Source organism: Pinus tabuliformis, chromosome X, assembly GCF_031772625.1.
Source record: "Pinus tabuliformis cultivar Carrire ecotype Pingquan chromosome X, CPIR1, whole genome shotgun sequence".
In the NCBI taxonomy this organism is placed as follows: Eukaryota; Viridiplantae; Streptophyta; class Pinopsida; order Pinales; family Pinaceae; genus Pinus; species Pinus tabuliformis.
The window spans coordinates 1,052,263,940-1,052,290,523 of NC_142308.1; the positions used below are offsets into that span (position 1 = coordinate 1,052,263,940).

Consider the following 26,584-nt stretch of genomic DNA (forward strand, 5'->3'; position numbering starts at 1 on the left):
GCACTGAGTTTGCCCACTGTGCAGTTTTGGAAGGACAAGAGGCCAAGTGATTACGTAATTTAGGAGCTCAAGGCTGAGGCTTGAGGAAAGAGATTGGCAATGCGTGGTTCAGGGTTGGATGGAGGGAAAAATTGTGGTTATGTGGCTCAAGGTCTCGGCTTGAGCACTAAGATTGCATAGTGCGCAATTTTTGGAAGCAGATATTGCGCATTACGCAGTTCCAAGAGACAAAGTTGCTACTTGAGGGCTAATACTGCGCAATGCATAGTCTAGGAGGAATGAATTAGGTTGAGTGGCCCATTCGGGGAGTTTTTCCAATTTTTTGAGTAAGTGTTAGATTAGTGAGATGAGGTTGAACAAAGGAAATACTTGAACATGGTAACACACTCATATTACTTGATGATACAATGAGGAACACTCAGAACACATGAATAACATGCTTTCCTCAATGCGACCACTTTGCGATGACTAACATCGAGTGCGACACCAAAATACACTTTGCAACGATCATGATGAAACTTCTTAAGGCAGTGCTTGAAACTTTGGAAATGAGTGTGATACATGTTTATATGGTAAGTAAAACTCATTAACACAAATAGCATCCCTTGAAACACACCAAAACCACACTTGTGCAATGTGCGACACCTGCCTTAGCTAAAAGACGACACTTTGATTTTCTCACAAACGGGACCAAAACACTTAGAGAATACACATGCGATGACTCTTAATAATTGTGACGACAACATGCAAAGTCAAATTAGGATCCAAAATTTGGATGTAGGCCAAAATTTTATAGGGTGTTATAGTAGCAACAATAGCTGGATCGTCGGATGGTTTCAGAATTGGGTGAGGTGGTCTCAGGAAAAATCCCAAGGGCCTAGGAATCCCTTGATCTGTCATGGTGGGATACGTGGTAAATCCTGAGGGTGGATTCGGGAAATTTTCTCAAGGTATTAGTGAAGAAATATGGAGACATCCATGCTTTTTAGGGCTCAATTATCCCTTGATCAGTTTTGGTAGGATTGCGGTAAAACCTAGTAGTGTATGTTTATTGTTTGTCCTAGGAATCCCTTGATCGGTAATAGTGGGATACATGTAAATCCTGGTTGTATAAATGAGGGTTTCGGGCCCAGAAATCCCTTGACCAGTAATGGCAAGATATGCGGTAAAGCCTAAGGAAGCCCTGATTGGTTTTGTTGTGAGTCCCACATTCATGATTGGAATATGGCACGGGGTTGATTAGCTAAAAGAAAGATTTGGTTCAGCCCAATCTATGGTTGGGTGGTATGTGGAAGTCCCTGATTGGTTGGATTATGAATATGTTAATAGGAGATCTTTTCCTCTTGTATTTCATGATTATTTTTACTTGTTATTATGTGGTTTTTATGGTTGTTCTATTATTGTTATTATTCTAGTTATAATAATGGTTTTATGATAGGATTTAGTTATGGCTCTCAACAAGTTTTGATTAGTAAGTGAATGGTTAATGAATGCATGACCTAATAGATGATATTGCAACTACTGTGAGATGACATCAAAACTTCTTGATGATTCTTAGATAAGTATGAGACCCCTATGTTTAGATATGTAATTATGACCTGTAGATTATTCATGGTGTGTTTGACGAAATGTTTTTCATGGTTAGGATGGGTCAAGTTAATTCCTTGATCAATATTTGAATTAAAGGATTTGTTTTTGTGTTGTTTATCATTTATGAGAGTTTCATTAAGTTGTGGGTATAGGCCTGATCCTAGCCCTAAAAAAATGGCTCAGATCTCGTGGTCACTGGCATAGAACTGAGTGAATTAGTCTACAGTCATTGGGATGCAGGCTTATGGGAGCGAATGAACGTTCTCAATCATTGGCTTGCCTTGCCATGGGAGGGATTGAGAGCTCAAGTCAGTGAAAAAGTAAGTTAACTCAAGGGTTGGTAACCTGGAGTGGTTGGTTGGGGTCCTGTAGCACTCGAAGGAGGTCAATCAAGTTTTGGTCTGTTGTTCCACTTCCTTAATTGTACTTAGAAAGTTAAGTCATATCATAATAACTCTTCATCACATATTTACCCTGGTGGACAAGTAAGCTTGGGTAAGTGTGGGAGGAGGGTGTCACACCTAAGCTACCCTCTCCTTAAGGTTTGCAAATTTATTTAAGAGCATTTTAGAAGCCACACTAGAGTATGTTTTGAGGAGCATAGGAAAAGCATATAAACAAATTTTGACGAGCATAGGCAAAGCATATAAACCAAGGTTGGTCATAAAAGTAATATTATATCTTGTAATAGAAGTTCTTGAATGATTGTTGGTTAAAAAATGCATCACCTCTTTCTTGCTTCAATGTTTAAACATAGGCATAGTTCATATTATAGACAATAGGGGGCTTAATAGGGCGAACTACTAGTTTTCGGGCACGGGATATTCATTAATCATTAAAGAACAAGTGGTTTCTTCTTCCTCAATGATTATAATAACCACAATAATATGTTTTACATCATTGAAGAAGAGGAAGTTATTTTCAATCATGAAAGAACATAAAGGCGCTTTCAGGTGTTTTCATTTTACCCTTGTAGAGATAAGGAATATGAGGTATTAGTTCTTTTCTTAGAACCTTCTTCTCCTTGTCTCTTAGTATGTGTTTGATGTGGTATCTATGCATAAATTAAATGAAAAAGAGAGTTTTATCTTCTTGTGAAGAATGGATATTTTTTCAACCTGATATGGATAGTATTTCTTGGAATTGCCTCCATTTTCTTTTGTAGTAGAGACTTCACAGTAGGCATCATTTGGTATCACTAAGAGATGATATCTGTACAAATTCACCCATATAATCACCATATGTTTTGATTTTTATCATATGACCATTTTTTTGTAAGTTTTAACACAGGTTTCAACTTCTTGTAATTTGTTTTCCTTGTATTTGTCCTTATGGTTCATAACATGAATCAAAGTCTCAAATTCAAAAGCCCAATACTGCTAGTCAGAGATGTACCATCTCCTTATGTGCCATCTCGTTCTCTTACCACAATATATGGCATAATAAAATAAGAAAAGTTTTTGTAAGATTGAAAAAGGAAAACAACAATAAGGTTGTTCTCTTAGATATATTTCCTTTGAAGTTCTATTCTTGCATTTAACATGCACATTAAACAAAACCAATTTCACTCTCACCAACATCATGTGCTGGAAGGATGTATCACTGGCATATTGATCTAAAACAAATATGCATATGCCTACCCTACCCTCTTTTTTAGTGTTTGCCAGATCAAGTAATGTGCTTTATAGAAACCACACCAAAGTTTATTTTGCAGAGCATAGGAAAAACACATAAACTAAGTTCGACCAATGGAATAATGTTATATCATGTAGGAGAAAGGTTAAAATTATTGTTGATTAAAAATACATCTGGTCCTTCTCTTGCCTCAATGCTTAGACATAAAGCTAACTTGAACATAAATATAGCATAATTAAATAAAAAATGTATAATAAGATTGAAAAGAAACATAACAATAAATATATCTCTTATTAGCATTGAAGCTTATTATTACATTTAGTAGGCACATTAAAACCAAACAAGTCCCCATTACCATATACATGTAAAACATATATGCCTATGCTTACTCCACCCTCCCTTTAAGCATTGTAGAGAAAATAAAGAAATCAATAGAAACCAAAAACAACATTAGAGTTCATTTTAAACACCACAAGTAGAGCACAGAAACCAAACTCCATCATAGACTTAATAATCTATCGTACTGAAAATATTTCACTAGAGAAGACTTTAAGAACCTCTTGCATCCACACATTGTGATGTTTAGATAAAAGTAGTGGATTGTTTTTATTGTGGTCAAGGCGCCAAAACACATTTACTGCAAACAATGACGTTACAAGAAATTTTGAATTTTGACGCATTGACCAAGGTTATTGTCTTCACTTCTGGCTAAGAGATCTTTTATGAAACACACTTGAAATAAGATAATTAAAGCAATGTAACTCTAATGATTATAAGGAAAAGATCAATTCAAATTTATTGTATTCATTTATGAACAAGGAGAGATGCATGACTGCAAGTCCTTCCTTTGAAAGAGCGTTTAATTTGGGGGAGCTATTTTGTTTAGTGGACAAACTTTGCTTAAAATCTTATTCAAATTTGTAGTTACTGAAACTACAGAAGTTGGTTGGCAAATAGATCAAGTTGGTTGACAAATTGGCAAATAGATCAACTGGTTGTAGCTAGCATCCTGAAGAGACTAGAGCAGGTGCAACAGAAACAACAGCAAGGGCTATGGTAGCAGAGACAACATATCAATTGCATGCCCTCATTAGTGGGAACAAGAGCTTATGCCTTCACACCACCACTTGCAAAAGCAAGGGATGTAGGAACATCCACCGACTTCATAACTAACATGAAATATTAGACGTATTGGTTCCTAAAACATTGAAGAATTTTAATTTTTTCAGAAGTCTTAGTGAATTTGGCAAAGAGACCAATCTATTTTGTTTAGAGGATGACCTCTTCTTAAAACCTTGTTGAAAGTAGTGGTTGAAACCTGTAGTTAAAGCAAAGAAAAGTACAAGCGAATCACACCGGAAGGACAAATCAATTACCAATAATTTAAAACATGTTTCATCTCCTTAAAGGAAACATACAACCTCTCATTCAAAACAGAAATGCCAAGTTCCAAATGCCTAACTCGAAGAAACAGAGCTACGCCAAACTGAAGGAGATCAAGCAGATCATTGGTGAGAGTGCTTGGGAGTACGATCAGTGGTTCTGTGCCATCAAAATAGCAGTAATTAGAGTCTGAAATCCTTCAGAAGTCCTAGTGAATCTGGCAAAGAGACCAAGCTATTTTGTTTAGAGGACGACCTCTGCTTAAAACCTTGTTGAAAGCAGTTGTTGAAACCTGTAGTTATAGCAAAGAACAGTACAAGCGAAGCACACTGGAAGGACAAATCAATTACCTGTTAGCCTCACTCTCACATCAAAAACAATTCTAAGTCCAAATAATTAAATTAATTAAAATCATGAAAGTTAGGATTTAATCCTACCTTTCGAGATTGAATTTGTTCCTCATGGTTAGGAGTCAGTTTAGGCTTAGTTGGTTGAGAGATTCTCTCCAACTAGTTAGGCTCCTAGATTAGTGTGTTGTTGAGATATTTTCTCAACCATAGTGTCCAAGATAGATGTGATATCTTGAGACCAACTTCCTTATGTATTTATTTGTACTATTATCATTCTTTGTACATTGGATTTGATTGATTAATAATGAAAATGAGAGGAATGTTGTAACGCTGAGGCGTTTTCCGACATGTCTAGTTTTTCTATATGTTTGATATTTATTTTATAAGTGTGAGTGTGTATTATTTGCTTATTAGTTTTCTTCATGTGGTATCAGAGCTGCTGTGAGATTAGTTAGAGCTAAGCATGAGCTTAAGGGTTTGATAGTCGAACTGGAGTGAGCCAGATCACTAGTTAAAGGAGAACACTGCAAATATGGAGCAACGTGAAAAGTGCTAGAGTAGAGAGCACAAGGTTTTCATGTCAGGGCCAAAACATGTGTGGCGCTGGTATCTCATTTATATCTTCCAGGTAATCTCTAATAATGTTTGTTTTCTGAAGAAACAAACCCATTGAATTTGACAGGGAATCTGGCTGAAGATCCTCAAGCTGAGCTGCATAAAAGAGTCGTGACAAACCGAATCCGGCTAGTCTTGCGACATAATGGAAATATTCATCATAGTCCACTGATTCAACCTCTTTGCAGATAAATTCTGCCATCCCAGCACCCATCTTCCTAGTTATTTCTTCAATTGCTTCCTGATATCGCCTTCCAATCCGTAAAAAGGTAGTTGAAACATGATGAATTTTTTCCATCAGTTCTTTGTAGTACTTGACTGCCCATGAAAAGTGCCAGGAAGGATCATATATGTGTTTATAGAAAGCCTTCAGAATTGGTAGCTTTGTATCCAATGGAATGCTTCTATCATCCTCAACAGTGTCAAGACCTCGAAGAACCAAATAGAATATGCATACATCATTTCAAAGTTTGGGTCCCAATTGTTGGATCACGAAGGCGAAGCTCTGGGAGACCCTCTGCAACATAGTGAAACAAAAAGCCAGATCCGGTTCCGACGGGATCTGCTTCAGCGCATGCGTTTGCGTGATTTTCATCATCACTAGAAAACACATTTTTCAGTTTTGATTCAGTACTCCCAAACAATTCAATTGTGGACTTTTTAGTTATCTGTATGCCTTATGCACTCAAGCTAAAGCAACACATATTGAAATCAATACGCAGTAGAATTCAACTTCGGCAAGTCATCATACAATACCTGATGCTCAGATATATCTGCAACAAATATCCAATGTAGTCCTATCGCTATATGTTTCTTTCGCGTCAATGAAGTGTTGGATCAGGTGCACAGCAAACATAAATACACACAGCAATTTACAAGCACATCAACACAAGAATTAGCGTGGTTCACCCAACCAATCTGGGCTACGTCCACCAAACATAGGCATCAGGAGTTTATTAATCAAATTAGGAGATTACATCATGAAATCCTCACACTCTCTCTTGGCAAATCATCCGAATGATTGCCTGTTATATAGCATAGACAATATAACAGCCTCATAACTCCCTCACATCAAATATAGGAGGCATTAACTCCCTCCCAACAACCTGGAGCTAATCTAGGAACTAAATCCCTATTGTTGTCATCCTTCAGAGATTTTTGCCTATTTGACTCAAACAGAAAATCTCAACAATCTCCACCTTGACAACAGTTCGTCTGATGCCCTGTTATTATTATTTTATCTTTTCTGCAAGCCAAGAGAAACCAAACACCAGCGTAGCTTCTCCAACAAAACTGGTTTCGTGAACATGTCTGCACAGTTCTCCTTTGTATGCACCTTTTCAAGAGAAACTCCCCTTTCAGTGATAACCTGTCTTACAAAATGATATTTGATTGGAATATGCTTTGACTTACTATGATAGGCCGGTTCTTAGCCAAATGTATTGCACTTTGACTGTCACAAAGTAACCTGATGTTATCCTGCAACCTACCAAACTCACCAAGCAAACCTTTCAACCAAACCACCTCTTTGCAAGCATGAGAAGCAGCAATGTATTCTGCTTCAGTAGTAGACAAAGCAACAATGTTCTGTAGCTTTGACATCCAGCTTATAGCTCCACCTGCAAGAGTAAAGACGTACCCTGAAGTTGATCTTCTCTTATGCAAGTCACCTGCAAAATCGGAATCAACATATCCGCAAACATATTCACTACTCTTATTGTAAGAAATACAATAACTACTTGTGCCTCTCAAGTACCGAAGCACCCATTTCACTGCTGACCAGTGTTCTTTACCCGGATTTGCCATGTACCTGCTGACAACCCCAACTGCATGAGAAATATCTGGTCGCGTACACACCATCGCATACATCAAACATCCTACTACATTGGCATAAGGAATTCGAGACATATAATCCTTTTCTTCATCTGTATTAGGACATAAACTCGAAGAAAGCTTAAAATGGGAAGCTAAAGGGACTGACACAGGGTTCACATTATTCATACCAAACCTCAAAAGTATTTTCTCAACATACTTCTGTTGTGATAGCCACAGCTTACCATTGCCCCTGTCTTTGAAAATCTCCATGCCCAAAATCTATCTTGCCGCTCCTAGATCTTTCATATCAAACGTCCTTGCCATCTGAGTCTTCAATCTGTTGATTTCTTCAATGCTTTTGCTTGCTAAAAGCATATCATCAACATACAACACTAAGATAATGAACATGCCATTATTTAACTGCTTAAAATAAACACAATGATCATATTCAATTCTTACATATTTCTGACTCAACATGAAAGAATCAAACTTCTTATACCACTGCCGAGGCGACTGCTTCAGGCCATATAATGACTTCTTGAGCCTGCAAACAAATTTCGCATTGCGATGCTGAAAAAACCCTTCCGGTTGTTCCATATATATTTCATCATCTAAATCACCATGTAGAAATGCAGTCTTAACATCTAACTGCTGCAACTCCAAATCAAACAAAGCCACTAATGCTAACACAATTCTAATTGAAACAATTTTAACCACTGGTGAAAATATCTCATGAAAGTCTATGCTAGCTTTCTGAGAAAACCCTTTTGCAACCAGCCGAGCTTTGTACCTATCTTTCGTATCATTCACACCACGTTTCAGCTTGTACACCCACTTTCATCCCACAGTTTTCCTACCTTTGGGAAGTTCAACCAGATCCCACGTACCATTCTTACCTAAGGCCATCATTTCTTCCTTCATGGCTGCTTTCCATTTGTCACTATTTGAACCTTCTACAGCTTCCTGATAACACAAAGGTTCATCATCATTAGCGATCAAATCAACTGAAGTAACATGATCATCATACCTTCTCGGACGACGTTTGATCCTTTTAGATCTCCTTAAGAACGTTTTTGGTGCTTCCACAACTGGCTGTCTATCAACTGTAGGAATTTCTTCATGATCGCCATCTGAGACCTGTTCATGTCCTCCATCTGAACCCTGTTCATAATCTGATTCTGAAACCTGTTCATGACTAGAATCTGAACTATGGTCGTTATGACTATCATTAGAAATGTTGTCAAACTGAATATGTTGGAAATCAGATACATCATCCTGTTTCAATCTTCTATCTACATCTAACTGTACAAGAGAGGATTCATTAAACCTTACATCTCTGTTGATGATGATTTTGCGGGTAGTAGGATCCCACAATCTATATCCCTTTGTTCCATCACCATACCCAACAAAGACATACCTTTTTGATTTCGGATCTAATTTAGTTCGCTGATGTTTAGGCACTAGAGCATATGCATCACAACCAATCACTCTGAGTTTAGAATAGTCATAAGGGTGTTCTGTCCATACCTCTTGCGGAACCTTGCAGTCTATTGCCGTTGATGGAGAGCGGTTTATCACATAACAAGCAGTTGCCACTGCTTCCGTCCACAACTCCTTTGGCAACCCGGCGTTACTCAGCATACACCTTGCTCTCTCTAGAAGAGTCCTGTTCATGCGTTCAGCAACTCCATTCTGCTGAGGAGTATAAACCGTGGTCTTATGTCTTTCGATCCCTGCATCCTTGCAATAGCTGTCAAACTCCTTGGAGGAAAACTCACCACCATTGTCAGTTCTTAAACATTTTATAGTTCTACCAGTGTTGTTTTCTACCAATGCTCTAAACTGCTTGAAAATTGTAAAAACATCAGACTTCTTTTTCAACATGAAGACCCAAACTTTCCGAGAATAGTCATCAATGAATGATACAAAATAAGACGAACCACCATATGACGTTGTAGGGGCTGGACCCCAAACATCTGAATGGATATAATCAAGTATACCTTTACTAGTATGTTTGCCTGTTTTAAACTTTTGTTTACTTTGTTTACCAAACAGACAATGTTTACAAAAATCCAATTTTCCAGATCTTAGATTAGGAAGTAACTTTCGGTCAGCGAAAATTTTCAATCCTCTTTCACTCATATGCCCCAATCTTTGATGCCATAAGTGAATGGAACTACTGTCATGTTCAGACACAGACACATGATCTGACCCAGTTCTACCTTCTAACTGAAATAGATTTCCTACTTTCTTAGCTTTCATCACTAGTAAGATACCTTTATAGATTTTCATAACTCCACCTTGAATTACGGTTTTATATCCATTTGAATCAAGTGCTCCTAATGAAATCAAATTTTTCCTTAAATCTGGTACATGCCTCACATCAGTTAATATTTTGGTTGTGCCATCAAACATTTGTAGTTGTATGCTTCCAATCCCAACAATATTACATGTTACATCATTACCCATGTACACAACACCATCATCAATTGATATATATGTTTAAACCAATCTTTATGTATACACATGTGGTTAGATGCCCCGGAATCTAACAACCAATGTTGATCATGTTTTGAAACATTAACTGACAGTACTTCATCACTCATACCTGAACCAGATACTGAACCTGTATCTGTGGTGTTGGCTTCCTTCTTTTCTGTCGAAGAGCCTTCTTTAGCAGCCTGCTTTCACTTCCAGCAATCCTTTTTTAGATGTCCAGCCTTGCCTCAATGCCAGCACTTCACCTTTGGCTTCTTTCCTTTGGATTTTGAACGAGAGTCGCTATGCTTTCCCCCGGAGTGTCTCTCTCGTGAGCGACCTCTGGCCATCATTACCTCTGATGTAGAGGTGTCTGCATTCGACCTCTTCCTCGTCTCCTCAGCCAACAAGGCTCCAACAACATTGTCAAATTCAAGAATTTCTGATGTACTAAAACTTATGGAAGTAACAAAGTGATCCCAGGATTCGGGCAATGAACATAATAAAGTTATCGCCTTATCCTCTGAATCAAATTTCACATCTAGACTGTTTAATTGCACCAACAAGGTATTAAAAACATTCAGGTGATCAGCAATTGAGGTACCTTCTTTCATCCGCAAACTGTAAAGCTTCTGTTTCAGGAGAATCCGATTTGTCAAAGATTTCGTCATATAGAGCTTCTCAAGCTTCAACCACAAGCCTGTGGTGGTTTTCTCTGACACAATGTTGAACAGAACATCGTCCGCGAGACATAACCGAATTGCGCTCAAAGCTCTATCGTCCATCTCATCCCATTCATCCTCCGTCATGGAAGGAGGTCTTTTGTTTTTTCCCAACAATGCTTTCACCACACCTTGTTGAACCATCAGATCGTGCATCTTCACCTTCCAGATCTCAAAATTATTTTTCCCATTAAATTGCTCAATTTCAAACCGGGCACTTTGTGTTTTGGCCATCTTGTATCAGCAAAAAACACAATAATCTCCAATATCCAACCAGCAATTTAAAAAAAAAATTGCCTATGCCTTTGTGTTTACAAAGAAAACTGCCTATGCTTTGTACTTTTGCCTTTAAAAAAAAAAGATTTCATTTGCTGGGCAAGTTACAGTTATTTCAGATCAATCACCGCCAAAAATAAAAAACAACCAACAAACAAAACATTTTGTGTTCTTAGCTTCTGGCTCACACGGTCTTCCAAGCGAATTTTAACAACATCAGTTGTAAACTTCCTCACTTGAATAACAATTCCCAATCTCTGAACATTAATACATCAGACAAATTCTTTCCACACTCATTCATACAAAATCGCTCTAAAAATTGGTATGTCCCAATGAGAAGCTGGAAAATGTCACGTGGGCGTTTTATTTTATTTTTTAATTCTGCGCATTACTGATAACCATATACTATTATATCAAACCCAAAACCTCTGATAACAATTGCTCTCAAGCGACCAGTTATATGCAAATGTTAAATATCACAGTATTGCATACGCATTAGCAACAGCAGTTCTTCAATACGCATCAGCAACAGATATGCACCAGCTCTGGGTATACACAGCAGTCACGCACGCAGCACCTCCAATCAGCTCCTCCAGGCACCTCCAACATGCTCTGATACCAATTGTTGGATCAGGTGCACAGCAAACATAAATACACACAGCAATTTACAAGCACATAAACACAAGAATTAACGTGGTTCACCCAACCAATCTGGGCTACGTCCACCAAACATAGGCATCAGGAGTTTATTAATCAAATTAGGAGATTACATCATGAAATCCTCACACTCTCTCTTGGCAAATCATCTGAATGATTGCCTGTTATATAGCATAGACAATATAATAGCCTCATAACTCCCTCACATCAAATATAGGAGACATTAACTCCCTCCCAACAACCTCGAGCTAATCTAGGAACTAAATCCCTATTGTTGTCATCCTTCAGAGATTTTTGCCTATTTGACTCAAACAGAAAATCTCAACATGAAGGTCAGATAATTTCTTGTTGCCTGCAAACTAAGCTTCAATATGAGGTTGTCCTGTAGAAGTCAACACATAAATTATTCCCAATGAATGAATAAAGGAAGAATAATTTACTATTTTGGTGTTAGTTTTTATTTTCTTTGCTCCTTCTGTGCCGCTCGGTCTCAAATTGCAGTGGAGGATGATTCCCTTCTGATATGGAGCAGTGCACGAGTGGACTGGCCAGTGATGATAGTGGCCGTTTCTATGCTGGCGTTATCGAGGCCATGAAGCATGGATGAATCTTTGCTCACAAGAGAAACCAAAATTGGTGTTAACTGCCCTCCAAGATCCAGATGAGCAAATGTGTGAGACTTAAATGTGTTTCTACATGAAGGGATGTGAGGTTGAAGACTGAACTTGTGTGTTGCCTTTTGTTTGTGGTTGAAGAAAGCAAGAAAGTGAGACTAAATGCAAATAGCCCCATGCGTTCTCCAGGATCGGATCCTCTATAAAATATTGACCCCAAACAGAGCCCTGCACCCATGGCCTAAACCGTTCTCACTGCAAAAAAGGTCTTTTGTTCTGTAAATATTCAAGAAAAATCTGTGTGTGAGCACCGTGATTTCGTGCGTTCTTGATCCTGCAAACCTCATGGCATTCAATTCTGTAACGTGATTTATCTGCCGAGAATGCAGAAAGAGATCATACAAAGTCACTTTGACTCGCCCATGATTCTTGCAGCTGGTGTTACTGAATCCCTGATTCTTCATGGCATCAATGGCGTACTCCAGTATGTTCATGTGAGGAACAATCCGATGCCCTGCAGAAACCAAACTGGATTCCGGCATTTCCAGAGGCCCGTGATGCACAGTCGAACCATTGGACAACAACAAAATCGAATCGAAGAGCTCTAGGATTCGAAACCCGGGTTGATGAATACTCAAAATCACAGCCCTCCCATGAAATTATGCCATGGATTTCAGAATTTTCATGATTTTTAAAGTTGTGAAGCTATCGAGACGAGATGTGGGTTCATCAAGCAATAAAACCGCCGGATCGTGAATCACATCCACTCCAATCGAGACTCACCTTTGCTCTCCCCTGAAATTCAATCTATCAATCCGTAGGAAATTAATCATCCCATGGTGAAGTGTATCTTCATATGGTATGACATAATACATACCCTTTATGGAGCAAAGGAAGGGAACGCATGAATGAGAGAGGATTAGTGGAAGGTGAGAGAATAAGTGCTCATTAAATTATATTATATTTGAGATTCTTTGAAGTGTATTTTTTGAAGTGGGGATTTTAATATTAGAAATCACATGTTTGATGTGATGGTTGTAATTGAAGTTTAGGTGGCCATAAAATTAGATAAAGTGTTTCTTTCTTTTTTGTTTAAAAGGGTGTAATTTTTTACCTGAGTGATTTTTGGGAGAGATAAGGAGTGGATAAAATAATTTTTATTTTGTAGAGTCATAAGGTGCATATTTTGTATGTGGAGTGATAAGTGAATTTTTTTTTAGAAAAATCATTGTAATTCAAAGTAGTATATTACTTTGAGAGCGATTGAGTCAGTGCACGCAGTCTTTGAAGACAATTTGCAAGTGTGACATTTTCATTGCTTGAGAAGGTGAAGGTTGATGTACTCCCATATTTAAATAAAAACATATTTTTTTGGTGGTGATTGTATCCTAGATCCACCCAAAATTGAATAAGGGGATCTTAGGTACACCATGTGTATGTTTGTGATGGCGCATGATCCTTCATATTGTTTTTGTTTTGTGTCTAGTTTTGACATTAACCTTCCTATGGCATCTTTCTAATATGGTACACAGAAAAAATTAATGACTTGCATGCACATAATTAATTCCATTCAAGCTTATGTAATCAAGCAAACTACAAGCAATCAAGAAGCACCAATACATAATCAACTTGTCAAAAAAGACATTTCTACATCAACATCCAATCAAGGTGTTATCTATATCAACAATTTTTGCAGCCATTCAACAACAATTTTTTTGGAAATTACACTTGCACCATTTCTTTAATAAGCTCAATACAAAACTGTAACTTGCAAATCATAATTTGTAAGTTGAATTGTAATCAAAGTCAAATTCAGTTAAATTGTATGGGTGCATTCTCGGTTGTAATCGACACCCTAATTTGAATTGTTAAGGTGAATTCATTAATTCAAGTATGTCTTCAACTGAATCATCAAGATTGAACTTGTCATTTGTCACTTGGGTTCATTTTCGACAGTGTTCGACACCCTTCTTTTTTAAATCATCACATTTAGTGAGTACATTTCAGAAAGCACAAAGTGTCAGTAATCAATCAAGAGTGCGAGTTCAAGCAAGTGAAAAGTTCACAACATCAAGCGAGCCTGAATTCATAGTAAGCAAGTTCACATGGCGAAAAGGATTCAATTATTAAAGATTCTTAACAATTTGATCCTCTCAATTGCTGAAGTCATGGTGCAAATTAGCAAATCAACTCTTGTTGATATTTCAATGAATCTACATCATGCACATGAAATGATCAAGTTTCTTCAACTAGAGTCGAAACTTCAAAGAGATGAGTTGCAACAGAAGAGTGATGTTTCCAAGTCTTTCATCCGTACATATGAAGATAAAGATGTTGATTCCAAGTCATTGATCCAACCAACTTCAAGTGTCGAAGTGGTCCCTCATTCAATTCAACTTTCTTCCAAGCCAATCATCAAGCCATGGGAAGAACTTCAAAGTAGCAAAAATCGATGAGGATTATGATTTGACAAAGATGAAAACAACTTGCATATCCCCGATTATTCTAAGCCGATCAAGTTCATCAGTGCAGGATTTCTTGATCAAATAACATCAACAAGCCATGAGAAAGTTGCAGACAAACAGACATGTGCGCAAACTGAAGTTGCAGTCAAACCAAACTGCCTTCATTGTCAAAGAACTGGTCATCTGGAAGATTAGTGTTTTGATCTCCATCATTGTCACCATTGTGGCAAGTCAAATCATTCATCAACACAATGCAGCAAACAACAACAAACAAGCATTTTGAAGATCGGTTATTCATGGATTGATCCCTCAGAATGGTCATCCACGGTCAGAAGATTGTATAAGTTTTACAATCGAATTCACTCACACATAATGCAACCAACAGTAAAAATGAAGATGGTACTCTCGTACAGTTGAATGGGGGAATACATCAGTGAAACACTCCTACACCTGAAGGAGGGGAGTTCAACAATAATTTGAAGAAGATTGTCTCTCCTTTCATCTGACAAAGGGGGGAAAATGTCAATGAAATTGACAGTGGTTGTCAGACTGAAAGTCTCGACAACATCAACAAAGCAGCCAGTGGGCATTTTCATTAACCAGTGAGCATCAACAAAATTCGCCAGTGGGCGATTGACAGCGAAGTCAGCAGTGAGTAGTTTTCAAACACAACAAAAGCAACAGTGAATTTTTTATCTTTTAGGTTTCTACGATCTTCATAATTGTGTAGATCATCTTCCAGATTCATCGCATTAGGTTTCTTGTTTTGATTGATGTTTCGAACCAACAACGGTGGTTCATCAAACATAATCGATTCAATTCATCAGCTCTAACAGAACATTCCAATAAAACTAAGCACCAAATTTGTATAGAAGATACCCGCATCTTAGCTAGAAGTGATCACTACTTCATAAGGAAATTTCGAGAAGCCATAGAAATTAGCAAGCACCCTAATAACCTCAACAGAAACAACGGATAGACCATAAGTGAAAATTGGATTCCAATCCTATCATCCAATCCTACCCCTCCCTAACCATAATTCCCCTCTAGTTAACCAAGAACAAATAAAAATGGCTTAATCCATTATAATTAAAATAAATTATGACCGTAATAAAATATAATTTAACAAGAATTTAAAATTAACAATAATTTAACAATAAAAACTTTAAACAAAACTTCAATTTAACTATATAATAAGATATCTTAATCACATAAAATTCAAAAAAACCACTAATAGAACCTAAATATCATTAAAAAAACCACAGTTATAATGAGTCTTAATAAATAATTAAAACATACAATTAAAATGAAATATAATTAAAATAACAAAATACAAAATAAAACAATTAAAATATAATATAATTATAATAATAGAATATAAATTAAAACAACTATGACCCTAATAAATTATAATTCAATAATAATTTAATAAATTAATAATCTCATAATTTCAAAACTATGATAACTTATGTATTAATAAAAGTTAAAAAAAAAAAAACACATTTATAATTAATCTTAATAAATAATTGAAACATACAATTATAATGAAATATAATTAAAATAACAAAATTCAAAGTAAACAAGTATGCCCCTAATAAATTATAATTCAATAATAATTTATTATTATTGTATTCAATTTTTCCGGGGAAAATAGAGTTCGTAATTCTATTAAGAGGTATAATAGAGATTACATGCTGTTGATGCCAAGGCATATGCTGTAGCGTGGTATTACCACTGTTCAGAAAAGTTACATAGATCTGTCCCGTAGGTGTCTCTATGGATACGATGGGGCTGTATCCATTACAATATTTAACAGTATTACATAAAAGTTCTATAATATGCAAAATTGAGGTGTATATACCTCTGGTCAATTACTAAAAACAAAAAAGCGTCTACCAGAGCCATGCCGTTATATACAGAAAAGAGTCAAGTGTATCAAAAATTTTCAGAAGGGGAGGATGTCCCCTTGTTGTAGACCATCAATGTAGGGGCGGTGGTAGAACCTGTGCACCCCATCTGGACTGTATTCTTCGATCATCCAATCGCCTAGAGGCCGATCCGCCGCTTCTTTCGAGAGCCGGTCAGCAGTTGTATTTCTTTCCCTGTAAATATGAGAAACAGTGATCCGGTCAAAATGTGTTTTGAAAAAAACAATTTCTTCCAAGATATGTTTCAAAGAGTATGTATGACAGATGGATGTATTGTTTGCCCAATCAATCACTATCTTAGAGTCACCAAAAATTTGAACTTGACGGCAGTTTTTAGATAGTGCAAAATAAAGAAGATGTCTCAGAGTGATAAGCTCAGCATGATTGTTGGTACCCAGACCAAGGCCCAGTCTCAGGTGGAAGAAATGTGTATCTGTCAAGTGAAAAAGAATACCCCCTCCACACCCTTGAGCCGATGCGGCCCCATCGAAATAGGCCCAAGGCATATCCTTATTTATAATTTCGGGAGTGATATGCCTGGGAGAATTAGTTTTATTATCAAATGGAATTTCTGTGTAGGCTGCGCAGATGGAAGGCGGTAGAAGCTGCCAGTTACACCTGCCTTCCGCAAAAATGATGTCGTTGCGCTTGTACCAAATGTACATGGACACCACTAACGGTAGGTTTCTTGCCTTTTCCGAAGTCACAGCAGTCCACCAATGTGTCCAGGCTGCGGGGATATCATCAGCATGCCAGGCGGTGGTGATGTTAAGGGCATGTTTAACCTGCTGCCAGATTTCTATAGTGACTTCGCAGGTGAGGAATAGATGAGATGAAGTTTCCTCCGCCTTGTTGCAGAGTACACACCAGGTAGGTCCAGCAAAAGCTCTCCTTTTGAGATTTTCCCCTGTTGGTATTTTATTCGCCAAAATGCTCCACATTAAAAGTCTGGTCCTAGGCTGAGCTTGTAGCTGCCAGATGTCCGCCCACCAATTTTTGAGTAAATCAGGCTTCTTGTCCTCAATGAGCTTTAAGTAGCCCAGCTTTGGTGTATAAATGCCTGTTTTAGCAGGTGCCCAAATGAGTTCATCATCCTGCTCGTGTAACTTAATATGAGTTTCAGTGAGTGCCTGTATGTATCGATGCCAATGTTCCGCCCAATCGTCTGTCAATTGCCACTGTTGATCCGTTATCCATGCCTGAGTGAATATGGTGGTTCGGTGTGGGTCACCAACCTGTGCTAAATGTTTAATGCCCTTATTGTTGAGGTGTCGGATCATGTCTTCTGGCAGAAGGTGAGCGTTCCCAGACCCAGGCCATGGGTCCAGCCCTATGCGAACTTGAGTTCCATTACCTATTTTCCATAATAGGTTATCCTTGATGAGAGGCAGAGCTTTAAGAGTAGCTCTCCAGATCACCGATACACCCAGGTGATTCCATGTAGGTCTGCGAAGCCAGTCTGTGATATTGGAAGGCCAAATGTATTTTTTATGTATAACTTCGGCCCATAGGCTGTCCATCTTGAGTAGTGACCAGCCCTGTTTTGCTGTTAGGGCTTGTGCGAACTCTGAGAGGGATTTTAGTCCCCACCCGCCCCATTTCTTAGGCATGGATACAAGGGACCATCTTGTCCATGCAAAAATCTTTCCCTTTTTGTTTCCATTCCACAGGAATCTGCTGCAAATTTGTTGTATTTTTTGTAAAATGCCCTTCGGAATCCAGGTGAGGGACATCCAGTATACTGGTGTGGCCTCAAGAACAGATTTGATCAGCTGTAATCTGCCAGCTTTTGACAGTAAGCGGTGGTGCCAGCAAGTAATCCTTTTTTCAATTTTGTTGATGAGCCACACCCAGTGTTCAGATTTATATCCATCCGGCCTTAATCTGAATCCCAGATATTTAATACCTTCCAGAAGATTATTTTCCAGATAGGGAAAGAATTGTACTGCCAACTGAGTTTCTTGCTGTGTACATCTCGTCAATGATCTGGTGGATTTGTCCCTGTTGATTTCCATGCCCGTAGCTTTACAGAAAAGGTGGAGGATATTATATAATGCAGTGCTATCTCTGACACTACCATTAAGAAAGATGAGAATGTCATCAACGAACAACAGGTGGGTAATGGAGAATTGTTCAGTAATTTTGAGACCACTTAGCTCCCCATTCCTTTTTGCATCCGCAATAAGCCTACTCAATCCTTCCATAACAATGAGAAAGAAAAGTGGGGAGAGAGGGCAGCCTTGCCTGATACCCCTGTTGATGTAAAAATGATCTGAGGATGGCAAAGGAGACAGAAGAAACACATCCCATAATCCAATTTATAAATGGGTGAGGAAAGCCCAGGTGGATAAGGATCATCTTGAGATATAGCCAATTCACCTTGTCAAATGCCTTAGTAAGGTCGATTTTTAAGGATACCCCTTTCAGGTTCTTCAACTTAATGGAATGTAAAGTTTCCTGGGCAGTGCCAATGGCTTCTTGGATATGGCGATTTCGGAGGAAAGCAAATTGTTCAGCAGATATATGGGAGGATAGAATCGGCTTAATACGATTGGCTATAATCTTGGCAATGATTTTGTAGAGGCAATTACAGAGGGAGATAGGTCGAAAATCATTGAAGGATGAGGGTTCATCTGATTTGGGAATCAAGGCAATATAGGTCTGATTCATAGGAGGGTGGATGTGCCCCGAGATCCGGCTTTCCTCAACTACAGCTAATAGATCCTCACCCATCCGTTCATAAAAAGCCAGATAGAATTCCACAGGCCATCCATCTGGTCCCGGGCTCTTGTCTTTCTTAAACCATTTAAGTGTACTTTCAAGCTCCTGTGAAGTGACTGGATTTGTAAGATCTTCAATATCCTCCTGACCAACAAACCGGGGGAACTTTTCAGCAACTCTAATGATATCAGGAAGAGTGACTTCAGGTGGTGCTGTGAAGAGACCCTTGAAATGGGATACCCCAAGGCTAGCCAGTTGCTGATGTGTAGTAGCCCATCCGTCTGGCTCCCTTGGTAGTCTCCATATAGTGTTCGATGCCTTCCTGCCATTGGCTAAGTTATGAAAGAATTTAGTATTAGAGTCCCCCGCTTTGAGCCAAATGGCTCTACTTTTAAGCCTCCAATGCTCCTCCTTTTCTTGTAGAATTTTTGCTTTTTGACCAAGCAGTTGGTTAAGTAGTGCTTTGGAATCGTCAGAGAGATAACCAGTCCCTTTATCATCAGTCAATGAAGCTATCTGAGCTTCGGTATCTATCAGAATCTGTTCATCCCTGTTCCGCTTGGTTGTCGCCCAGTTCTCGGTCAATACTTTGAGTTTTTTGAGTCTCTCACAGAAATCACATGCTTTCCTCTGCTCCCGCAGTGGGGGCTGTGATGCCCAAAAGTCCGAGACCATCTTGATATAATCCGGATCCTGTAGAAAGCCAGCAAAGAATTTGAAGGGAGGCCGCGGCTTAGGATTGTTGTTACTAATCTGGAGAAAAATCGGTTGATGATCGGATAGTCCCCCTGTACCAACCCATTGTCTGTATAATGGGCATATCTGTATTAGTTCCTGATGCATCATAAACCTGTCCAGTCGCCTCCCCAGAGCAGCCTCCCCAGTGCGCTGATTGTGCCAAGTAGGTAGCTTCTTGTTCATAGGGATATCCACAAGGTGATGAGAGTCTAGGAGCATTTGCATTTGATCCGCAATGGTGTCCCACTGGGCATTATGTCCCCAGGATTCTCCAACTCCCAATGAGAAATTGAAATCCCCCCCTATCACAGTATGCTGTGTGATATGGTCACCAGATAGAAAGTCTTGCCAGAAGGGAAGTCGATTCTGGTTAGGTCCATATATATTGATAAATCTGATCGGGATACCCAGTTCACCAACAATAATATCCATACCGAGGAAACCTCTGCCCCCCCAGGCGGAGAGAGACCTACAATTCCTTGGGTTGATACCAATGAGTAATCCACCAGATCGACCACATGCATCCAGGCCATGCAGAATCCATCCCGGGAGCAAAGCTTGTAGACATTTCACCGCCACCTCAGCTGTGCACAGAGTTTCTTGAAGAAAAATAATATCACATCTAGATACATGAAGGAGTCTTTTCAGTGCCAATCATTTTCTGGGGTTGGCTAGTCCCCTGCAGTTGAACGAGAGCCAGATCATGGGTCACCACAGGTATTCAATTAAAACAACTATGATCCTAATAAATTTTAATTTAATAATAAATTAATAATCGCATAAATTTCAAAACTATGATAACTTATGTATTAATAGAAGTTAAATAACATTAAAAAACCACATTTATAATTAACCTTAGTGAATAATTGAAACATACAATTAAAATGAAATATAAGTAAAATAACAAAATACAAAGTAAAACAATTAAAATAATAGAATATAAATTAAAACAACTATGACCCTAATAAATAATAATTTAATAATTTAATAATCTCTAATATGTGTCAACAATGCATCTGATACATCTATTTATTAAACTGAATAATAAGATCAGTTTTCCACTAATCTTTCACATCTTGAAGATGAACCACCGTTGCTGGTTCGAAACGTCAATCAAAACAAGAAACCTAACGTGATGAATCTGGAAGATGATCTACACAACAGTGAGTTGTTTTTCAGCCAATGGGCATCAGCAGATATGCCAGTGGGCGTTCATCGCATTTTGTCAGTGGACACAGGATGTTGATTTCAAGCAAAGGATAGTTGGATCCTTTTGCAACTTGACACGTGAAGGAGTTGTCAAGAGACTTTCAGAGATGAATCAGACATGCAACTAACTCATGGTCTGTTCATATTGCAGTTTCTTCAGCATCCAGCTTTGGCGGTTTTTCAAGCAGTGTTTTTTGAGGGTCAACTTAAGAACTTGGAAGAGGGTTCCTTGTTCTTAATTTGGACTTATCATTGAGGGGGAAATGTTAGCCTCACTCTCACATTAAAAACAATTCTAAGTCCAAATAATTAAATTAATTAAAATCATGAAAGTTAGGATTTAATCCTACCTTTCTAGATTGAATTTGTTCTTCATGGTTAGGAGTCAGTTTAGGCTTAGTTGGTTGAGAGATTCTCTCCAACTAGTTAGGCTCCTAGATTAGTGTGTTGTTGAGATATTTTCTCAACCATAGTGTCCAAGATAGACATACTATTTTGAGACCAACTTTCTCATGTATTTATTTGTGTTATTATCATTCTTTGTACATTGGATTGGACTGATTAATAATGAGAATGAGAGGAATGTTGTAAGGCTGAGGCCTTTTCCACCATGTCTAGTTTTCCTATATGTCTAATATTTATTTTATGAGTGTGAGTGTGTATTATTTGTTTATTAGTTTTCTTCATTACCAATAATTTAAAAATCCTCTGCTCAGCCTAGTTTTGCACTTCTTTGGAACTCATTTCTAGTTACAATTTCTGCAATCTCAACTGTATACAAAAATGGGTAATCCTAGTATTCAGATAGAAATAAAGCCTGTAAAAATTGCAGAACCCAGAGCCCTAATCTGTATTATGCATGCACCCCTTTTATAGAACAAACCCGCAAGTTTCCCCCTTTGGTTACAAATTCTCAGGTTCAACCTTATGCTTATCTACAGCCCATTATAATCAGATTACATGCTTGTAATGAGCTGTAAACAAAAGGCAAAATGAACTGGGTATTCACAAGCGCTCATATGGTTTCATGGTGAATACCATAAAACCCGTATATTTGTAAATAAACTTCGATCAAAGCAGATGTCCATTTATTAGGTTCTGGAACTTGTGTCAATTAGGATGGGGTAGTTGAAAATTCGAATTCAAACATTGAATATTGCATAGACCTAGAAAAAACAATGAAGAGTAATAAAGGGACTCGGGGAGCAATGCATTTACAATGGTTTATGTAAAGGCCCAATGGTTTTGTGTAAAGTCCCAACAAAGCCAATCCCACCGAAATCTAGAAAAGACTTTGGAAATCTTGTAGTCTTGAAGAAGAAAACACCACCCACCTACAGAGCACTTGGGAATTCCTGCAGTCTCTAAGAAGAAAACAACCTCCACCTGTTGATTTAGTGTAATTGCAAAATAGTGTGGACATTAGTACATTTGGGTGGGGAGAACATGCAAAGCAGAGAAAAGCAGAATAGATTAGAAATTATTTGTACAGAAATGCCAAGTTCCAAATGCCTAACTTGGAGAAACAGAGCTACTCCAAACTGAAGGAGATCAAGCAGATCATTGGTGAGAGTGCTTAGGAATACGATCAGTGGTTCTGCGCCATCAAAATAGCAGTAATTAGAGTCTGAAATCCTTCTTGTTATTAATCCGCCTAAACATGAATTACAAGCTGAATCTCAAAACTTAGTAAAGTATTTAAATTAAAAAAAAAAATAAAAAAATTGTTATTAATAAATATAAATCAAAGTGCCACATTTAACACAATGATATTAGATGTTTTCGACACATGGTAACCATGCCTGCATACTTTCACAAGTACACCACACCCTGCCCTGTTGAATTGACCCTTCCAATTCGAAGTGCTTTCCTGCAAGTTGAAATCGCCCTTGGGTAGGTAAAGAATAGCTTCAAAAAGTCCTCTAAAGGAATTTAAGGGGAAAAATCAAGCGTTATTCAATAGCTTAACTTTCTATTTACTCTTGGGCGCTACCTATAATAACAGGGAAGGTAACATGGAAGGATAGCAAGGGCCTATGAGAGTAGGAATTGGTCAAGCTAGAAGGTCGTATTAGAGAGCCGTATTGCAGCAAGAATTAATGGGTCAAGTGCTAAGTAACAGGGAAGGATAGGAAGGTGCTAAGTAACAGGGAGGGATAGGAAGGGCCTATGAAGCTAGAGGCCCTATCGCAGCAAGAACTAATGGGCAAGAATTATAATGGGTTAGGCGCTACTTGGGCACATCTCAGAAGCAACAAGAGCATAAATAGGGGTTTAAGCAAGAGTATGAATAGGGGTTTAACCATTACTACTAGTTTAATAAGAAAGAGTAGCTGGAAGGGCAAGAGAAAAGGCGTGGCTATAGCAGGCTCGTTCTTAGGTATGGTTTTCATAACCCGCCTTTCGTGCGAGACACAGCCAAAGTACTTGTATTTAGTGATTGATCCTAAACCAGATTCAAATAAAATTCAAAGGTTTAAAATAGCTCCAACTTCTCATGAAAACCAGATTCAAACAAAATTCAAAGGTTTAAAATAGCTCCCAGCTTCTCGTGAAAACTCATTCAATAGAGGGAGTGTCAAGGAGTGCGTCTTCTGCTACGGAGAATCCATTATCCGTTTTAGTTGCGGCCATTTACTAAGTTCCAAAACCAGATGAAGATTCTCCATGCGAAAATCATAGAGTTTGCAGCTTCCATTCCGAATCTTAGTCTTGGTCGAGTTTGCAGCTTCCATTCCGAATCTTAGTCTCGGTCTAAGCGGTATGAGTTGTTCTTTCCGCTCCTTGTTTTATGTCCTTTATCTATCCTTTATCTATTAGTTAAAGTATGAACTTTTTTATAAAGCCTTTATCTATTAGCTGAAGTATGAGCTTTGTTATAAAGTCTATTCATACATAAGGTTTTTCATAGCAATCATGGAATAAACCATATAATCTTAAACTACAATTCCTTTTGTAGTTCTTGGTCCTCATCTGTAGAATTGTCCGCTTTCCTGTGAGTTTAGCCCGAGGTCGGCGTTAGAATGTACATTTTGACGGCATGTGAATCAACAGTTGATGTGAGATTGCCTTGTAAATTTGATGGAAGGTATGAATGCTGCAATGTTAAAACGAGATAAGGTGTCATAATCACTCCATAATTTTCCTAAATGTGAAAGTGAAATCCGCTAACGGTAACGATTTTGATGAAAATAATGTAATGAGAAATATAATAAAGAGGAAGAAAAAACAGCCATACAGCCCACAAATCTCTAGCTTGAACCATGGCATTGGAGGGAAGGCCAATGTCTCCCCAACTGGCAGTTATAGCAGCTTGTGAACCGCCTCTATTCCACAGGATTACAACAACTCTGTTATTGGACATTGGCCCAGCCCATACCTGCAGTTATTTATATGTTCAAAAAGACATTGAGAGAAAATATGTCAAAATTACAGTATATATTTTAACATTAAAGGCCCAAAAGAGAAAATGCATAAAAAGCATAAGAAAGGTAGTACATACAAATATGGAAACTGTGCATACATTTCGACATAATCTGAGACTCCACAAAGTTTGATATTATTCATGGTACATATAATACATAGAACGTTGAGACAGAATCCATCTTCACATAAGTTAAATATTCAACCAACAAGAATCACATACCTCAAGATGCCCTTGCTGGCTGACTTTCTTCCCTTGAACTCCTAATGGGTCTGTACAAATCCATAAGAGTAGGAAGATATCAATCAACTCAGAATATATTTTGAAATTCATACTAAAAAATACTTGTTTTAAACGATTTTATAAATCTGACCTTGGTTAACACTAATGACTTCCCTGTTGCTCAGAATCTCTAGTGTTTCTGAGGTTGCAGACCTTATATCACATCCAATCAGAAGGGGTGCCTGCAGGATATAAGATTGCTAACTAAATCAACATGAAACATTGAAATTAAAATGTTTGCATTCTACAGTGTGTCTATATATAAAAGAGAGTAATTTATTGACTCCGTGAATTCTGCTATGCATACTCTGTTTTGTTCTGTTATTGTTCCTATTCTGTTTCATTCTGTTATTGTTCATATTTTGTTTTGTTCTAGCGATCAACTGTTTTGAGTTGTTTTCAGTTTTATGCACTACCATTTGTTACCTTGATCAAAGCCCATATGCTGAAGTGTGACCGGTATTCTGCAATGCTCATATTGCCATTTCCAACCTCCAACATGTCGGGATCTGATTCCAGCAATGACCAAAAACAAAACTCAAATTGGTAAGAGGTTGAAATTTATCATGAAATATAAGCAGAAAAAAGCTTTGTTTGTAGTGATGGTCAAAAGTTTCCCTGTCAACACAATTTATATAATATCAATAAAGTTGTAATTTACCATTCCATCCACCAGGCCCTGCATAAGCTGCCCATTGGTCATTGTGGTCAGCGTGAGACGCCATGCTGGAGAAACAAGCTACAGTTAGAATACTCATGAAAGCCACAAGGCGAGTCCCTCCTCTCTGCCAAACTACGGGTCTACACTACCCTTTGCGGATCTACCAGCCTTCTGCTCATAGAACTGCCCATACTGGGTCTACACTACCCTTTGTGGATCTACTGGCCTTCTGCTCATAGAACCGCCCATACCTGGGAATCGCGTTGGGTAGATGGGCTCTGGGATTTGCACTTTCATATCGCTGCCTGAGATTTGCACTTTCATATTGAGATTTTCACTTTCATATCACTGCCTGAGTACCGCCCATACCGGGGAATCACGTTGGATAGATGGGATCTAGTATTTGCACTTTCATATAGTTGCCTCTGCAAATAAACCAGACACCGCAACAAGCACACCACAGCAAGCAACTTCAACCATTAACCAGACACAGCAACAACATGCATTTGCCACTGGGCAACTTCAACAGTTCACCACCTGGCAACTTCAACCCACAAATGACTTTAACTTATAATACCATAGTACAACATTTCATAACATTTAATAACGGTAAAACTAATGCTAGCATTACTCTCCACTTCCCAAATAATAAAAACAACAGAAGTCGAAAATAACATATGCTTTTGGCCTCTCCTCCTCGGGAAGAGGCCAAATAAGATGATGAAATAAATTGTCATATAGTTAACAGATGAAATTGGTTGTATACGTCGTAAACTCAGTGTATAAACTGCATACTCGTTAAATGAATTAATGCTAAAAATCATGATTCCGATTACTATAGTCCCATGCCATTGCCAAATGACAGGGACTAATAAGAGATCTTTTATGAAACACTCTTGAAATAAGATAATTAACAGATAATTGAAGATGCAACTCTAATAATTATAAGGAAAAGATCAATTCAAAGCTATTATCTTCACTTCTAAATAAGAGATATTTTATGAAACACTCTTGAAATAAG

The 26,584-nt window shown here is 38.0% G+C and overlaps 1 protein-coding gene and 2 pseudogenes across 1 annotated transcript; all 3 read right to left on the bottom strand.

The window, feature by feature from the left end:
• Positions 1-5,538: 5,538 nt before the first annotated feature.
• Positions 5,539-6,186, bottom strand: LOC149143422 (squalene synthase 1 pseudogene; annotated as a pseudogene).
• Positions 6,187-12,160: 5,974 nt separating this feature from the next.
• On the bottom strand, positions 12,161-20,419 carry LOC149143423 (uncharacterized; annotated as a pseudogene).
• A 3,300-nt stretch (positions 20,420-23,719) lies between these two features.
• On the bottom strand, positions 23,720-26,190 carry LOC149143424 (alpha-galactosidase-like). Its single transcript, XM_089447230.1, has 6 exons — positions 25,564-26,190; positions 25,329-25,411; positions 24,994-25,084; positions 24,843-24,892; positions 24,435-24,575; positions 23,720-24,293 (listed from the first exon to the last, which is right to left on the bottom strand). Exons 1-6 carry the CDS (start codon positions 25,658-25,660, stop codon positions 24,198-24,200), a joined length of 558 nt encoding a protein of 185 aa, XP_089303356.1. The 5' UTR covers positions 25,661-26,190; the 3' UTR covers positions 23,720-24,197.
• Positions 26,191-26,584: the final 394 nt, after the last annotated feature.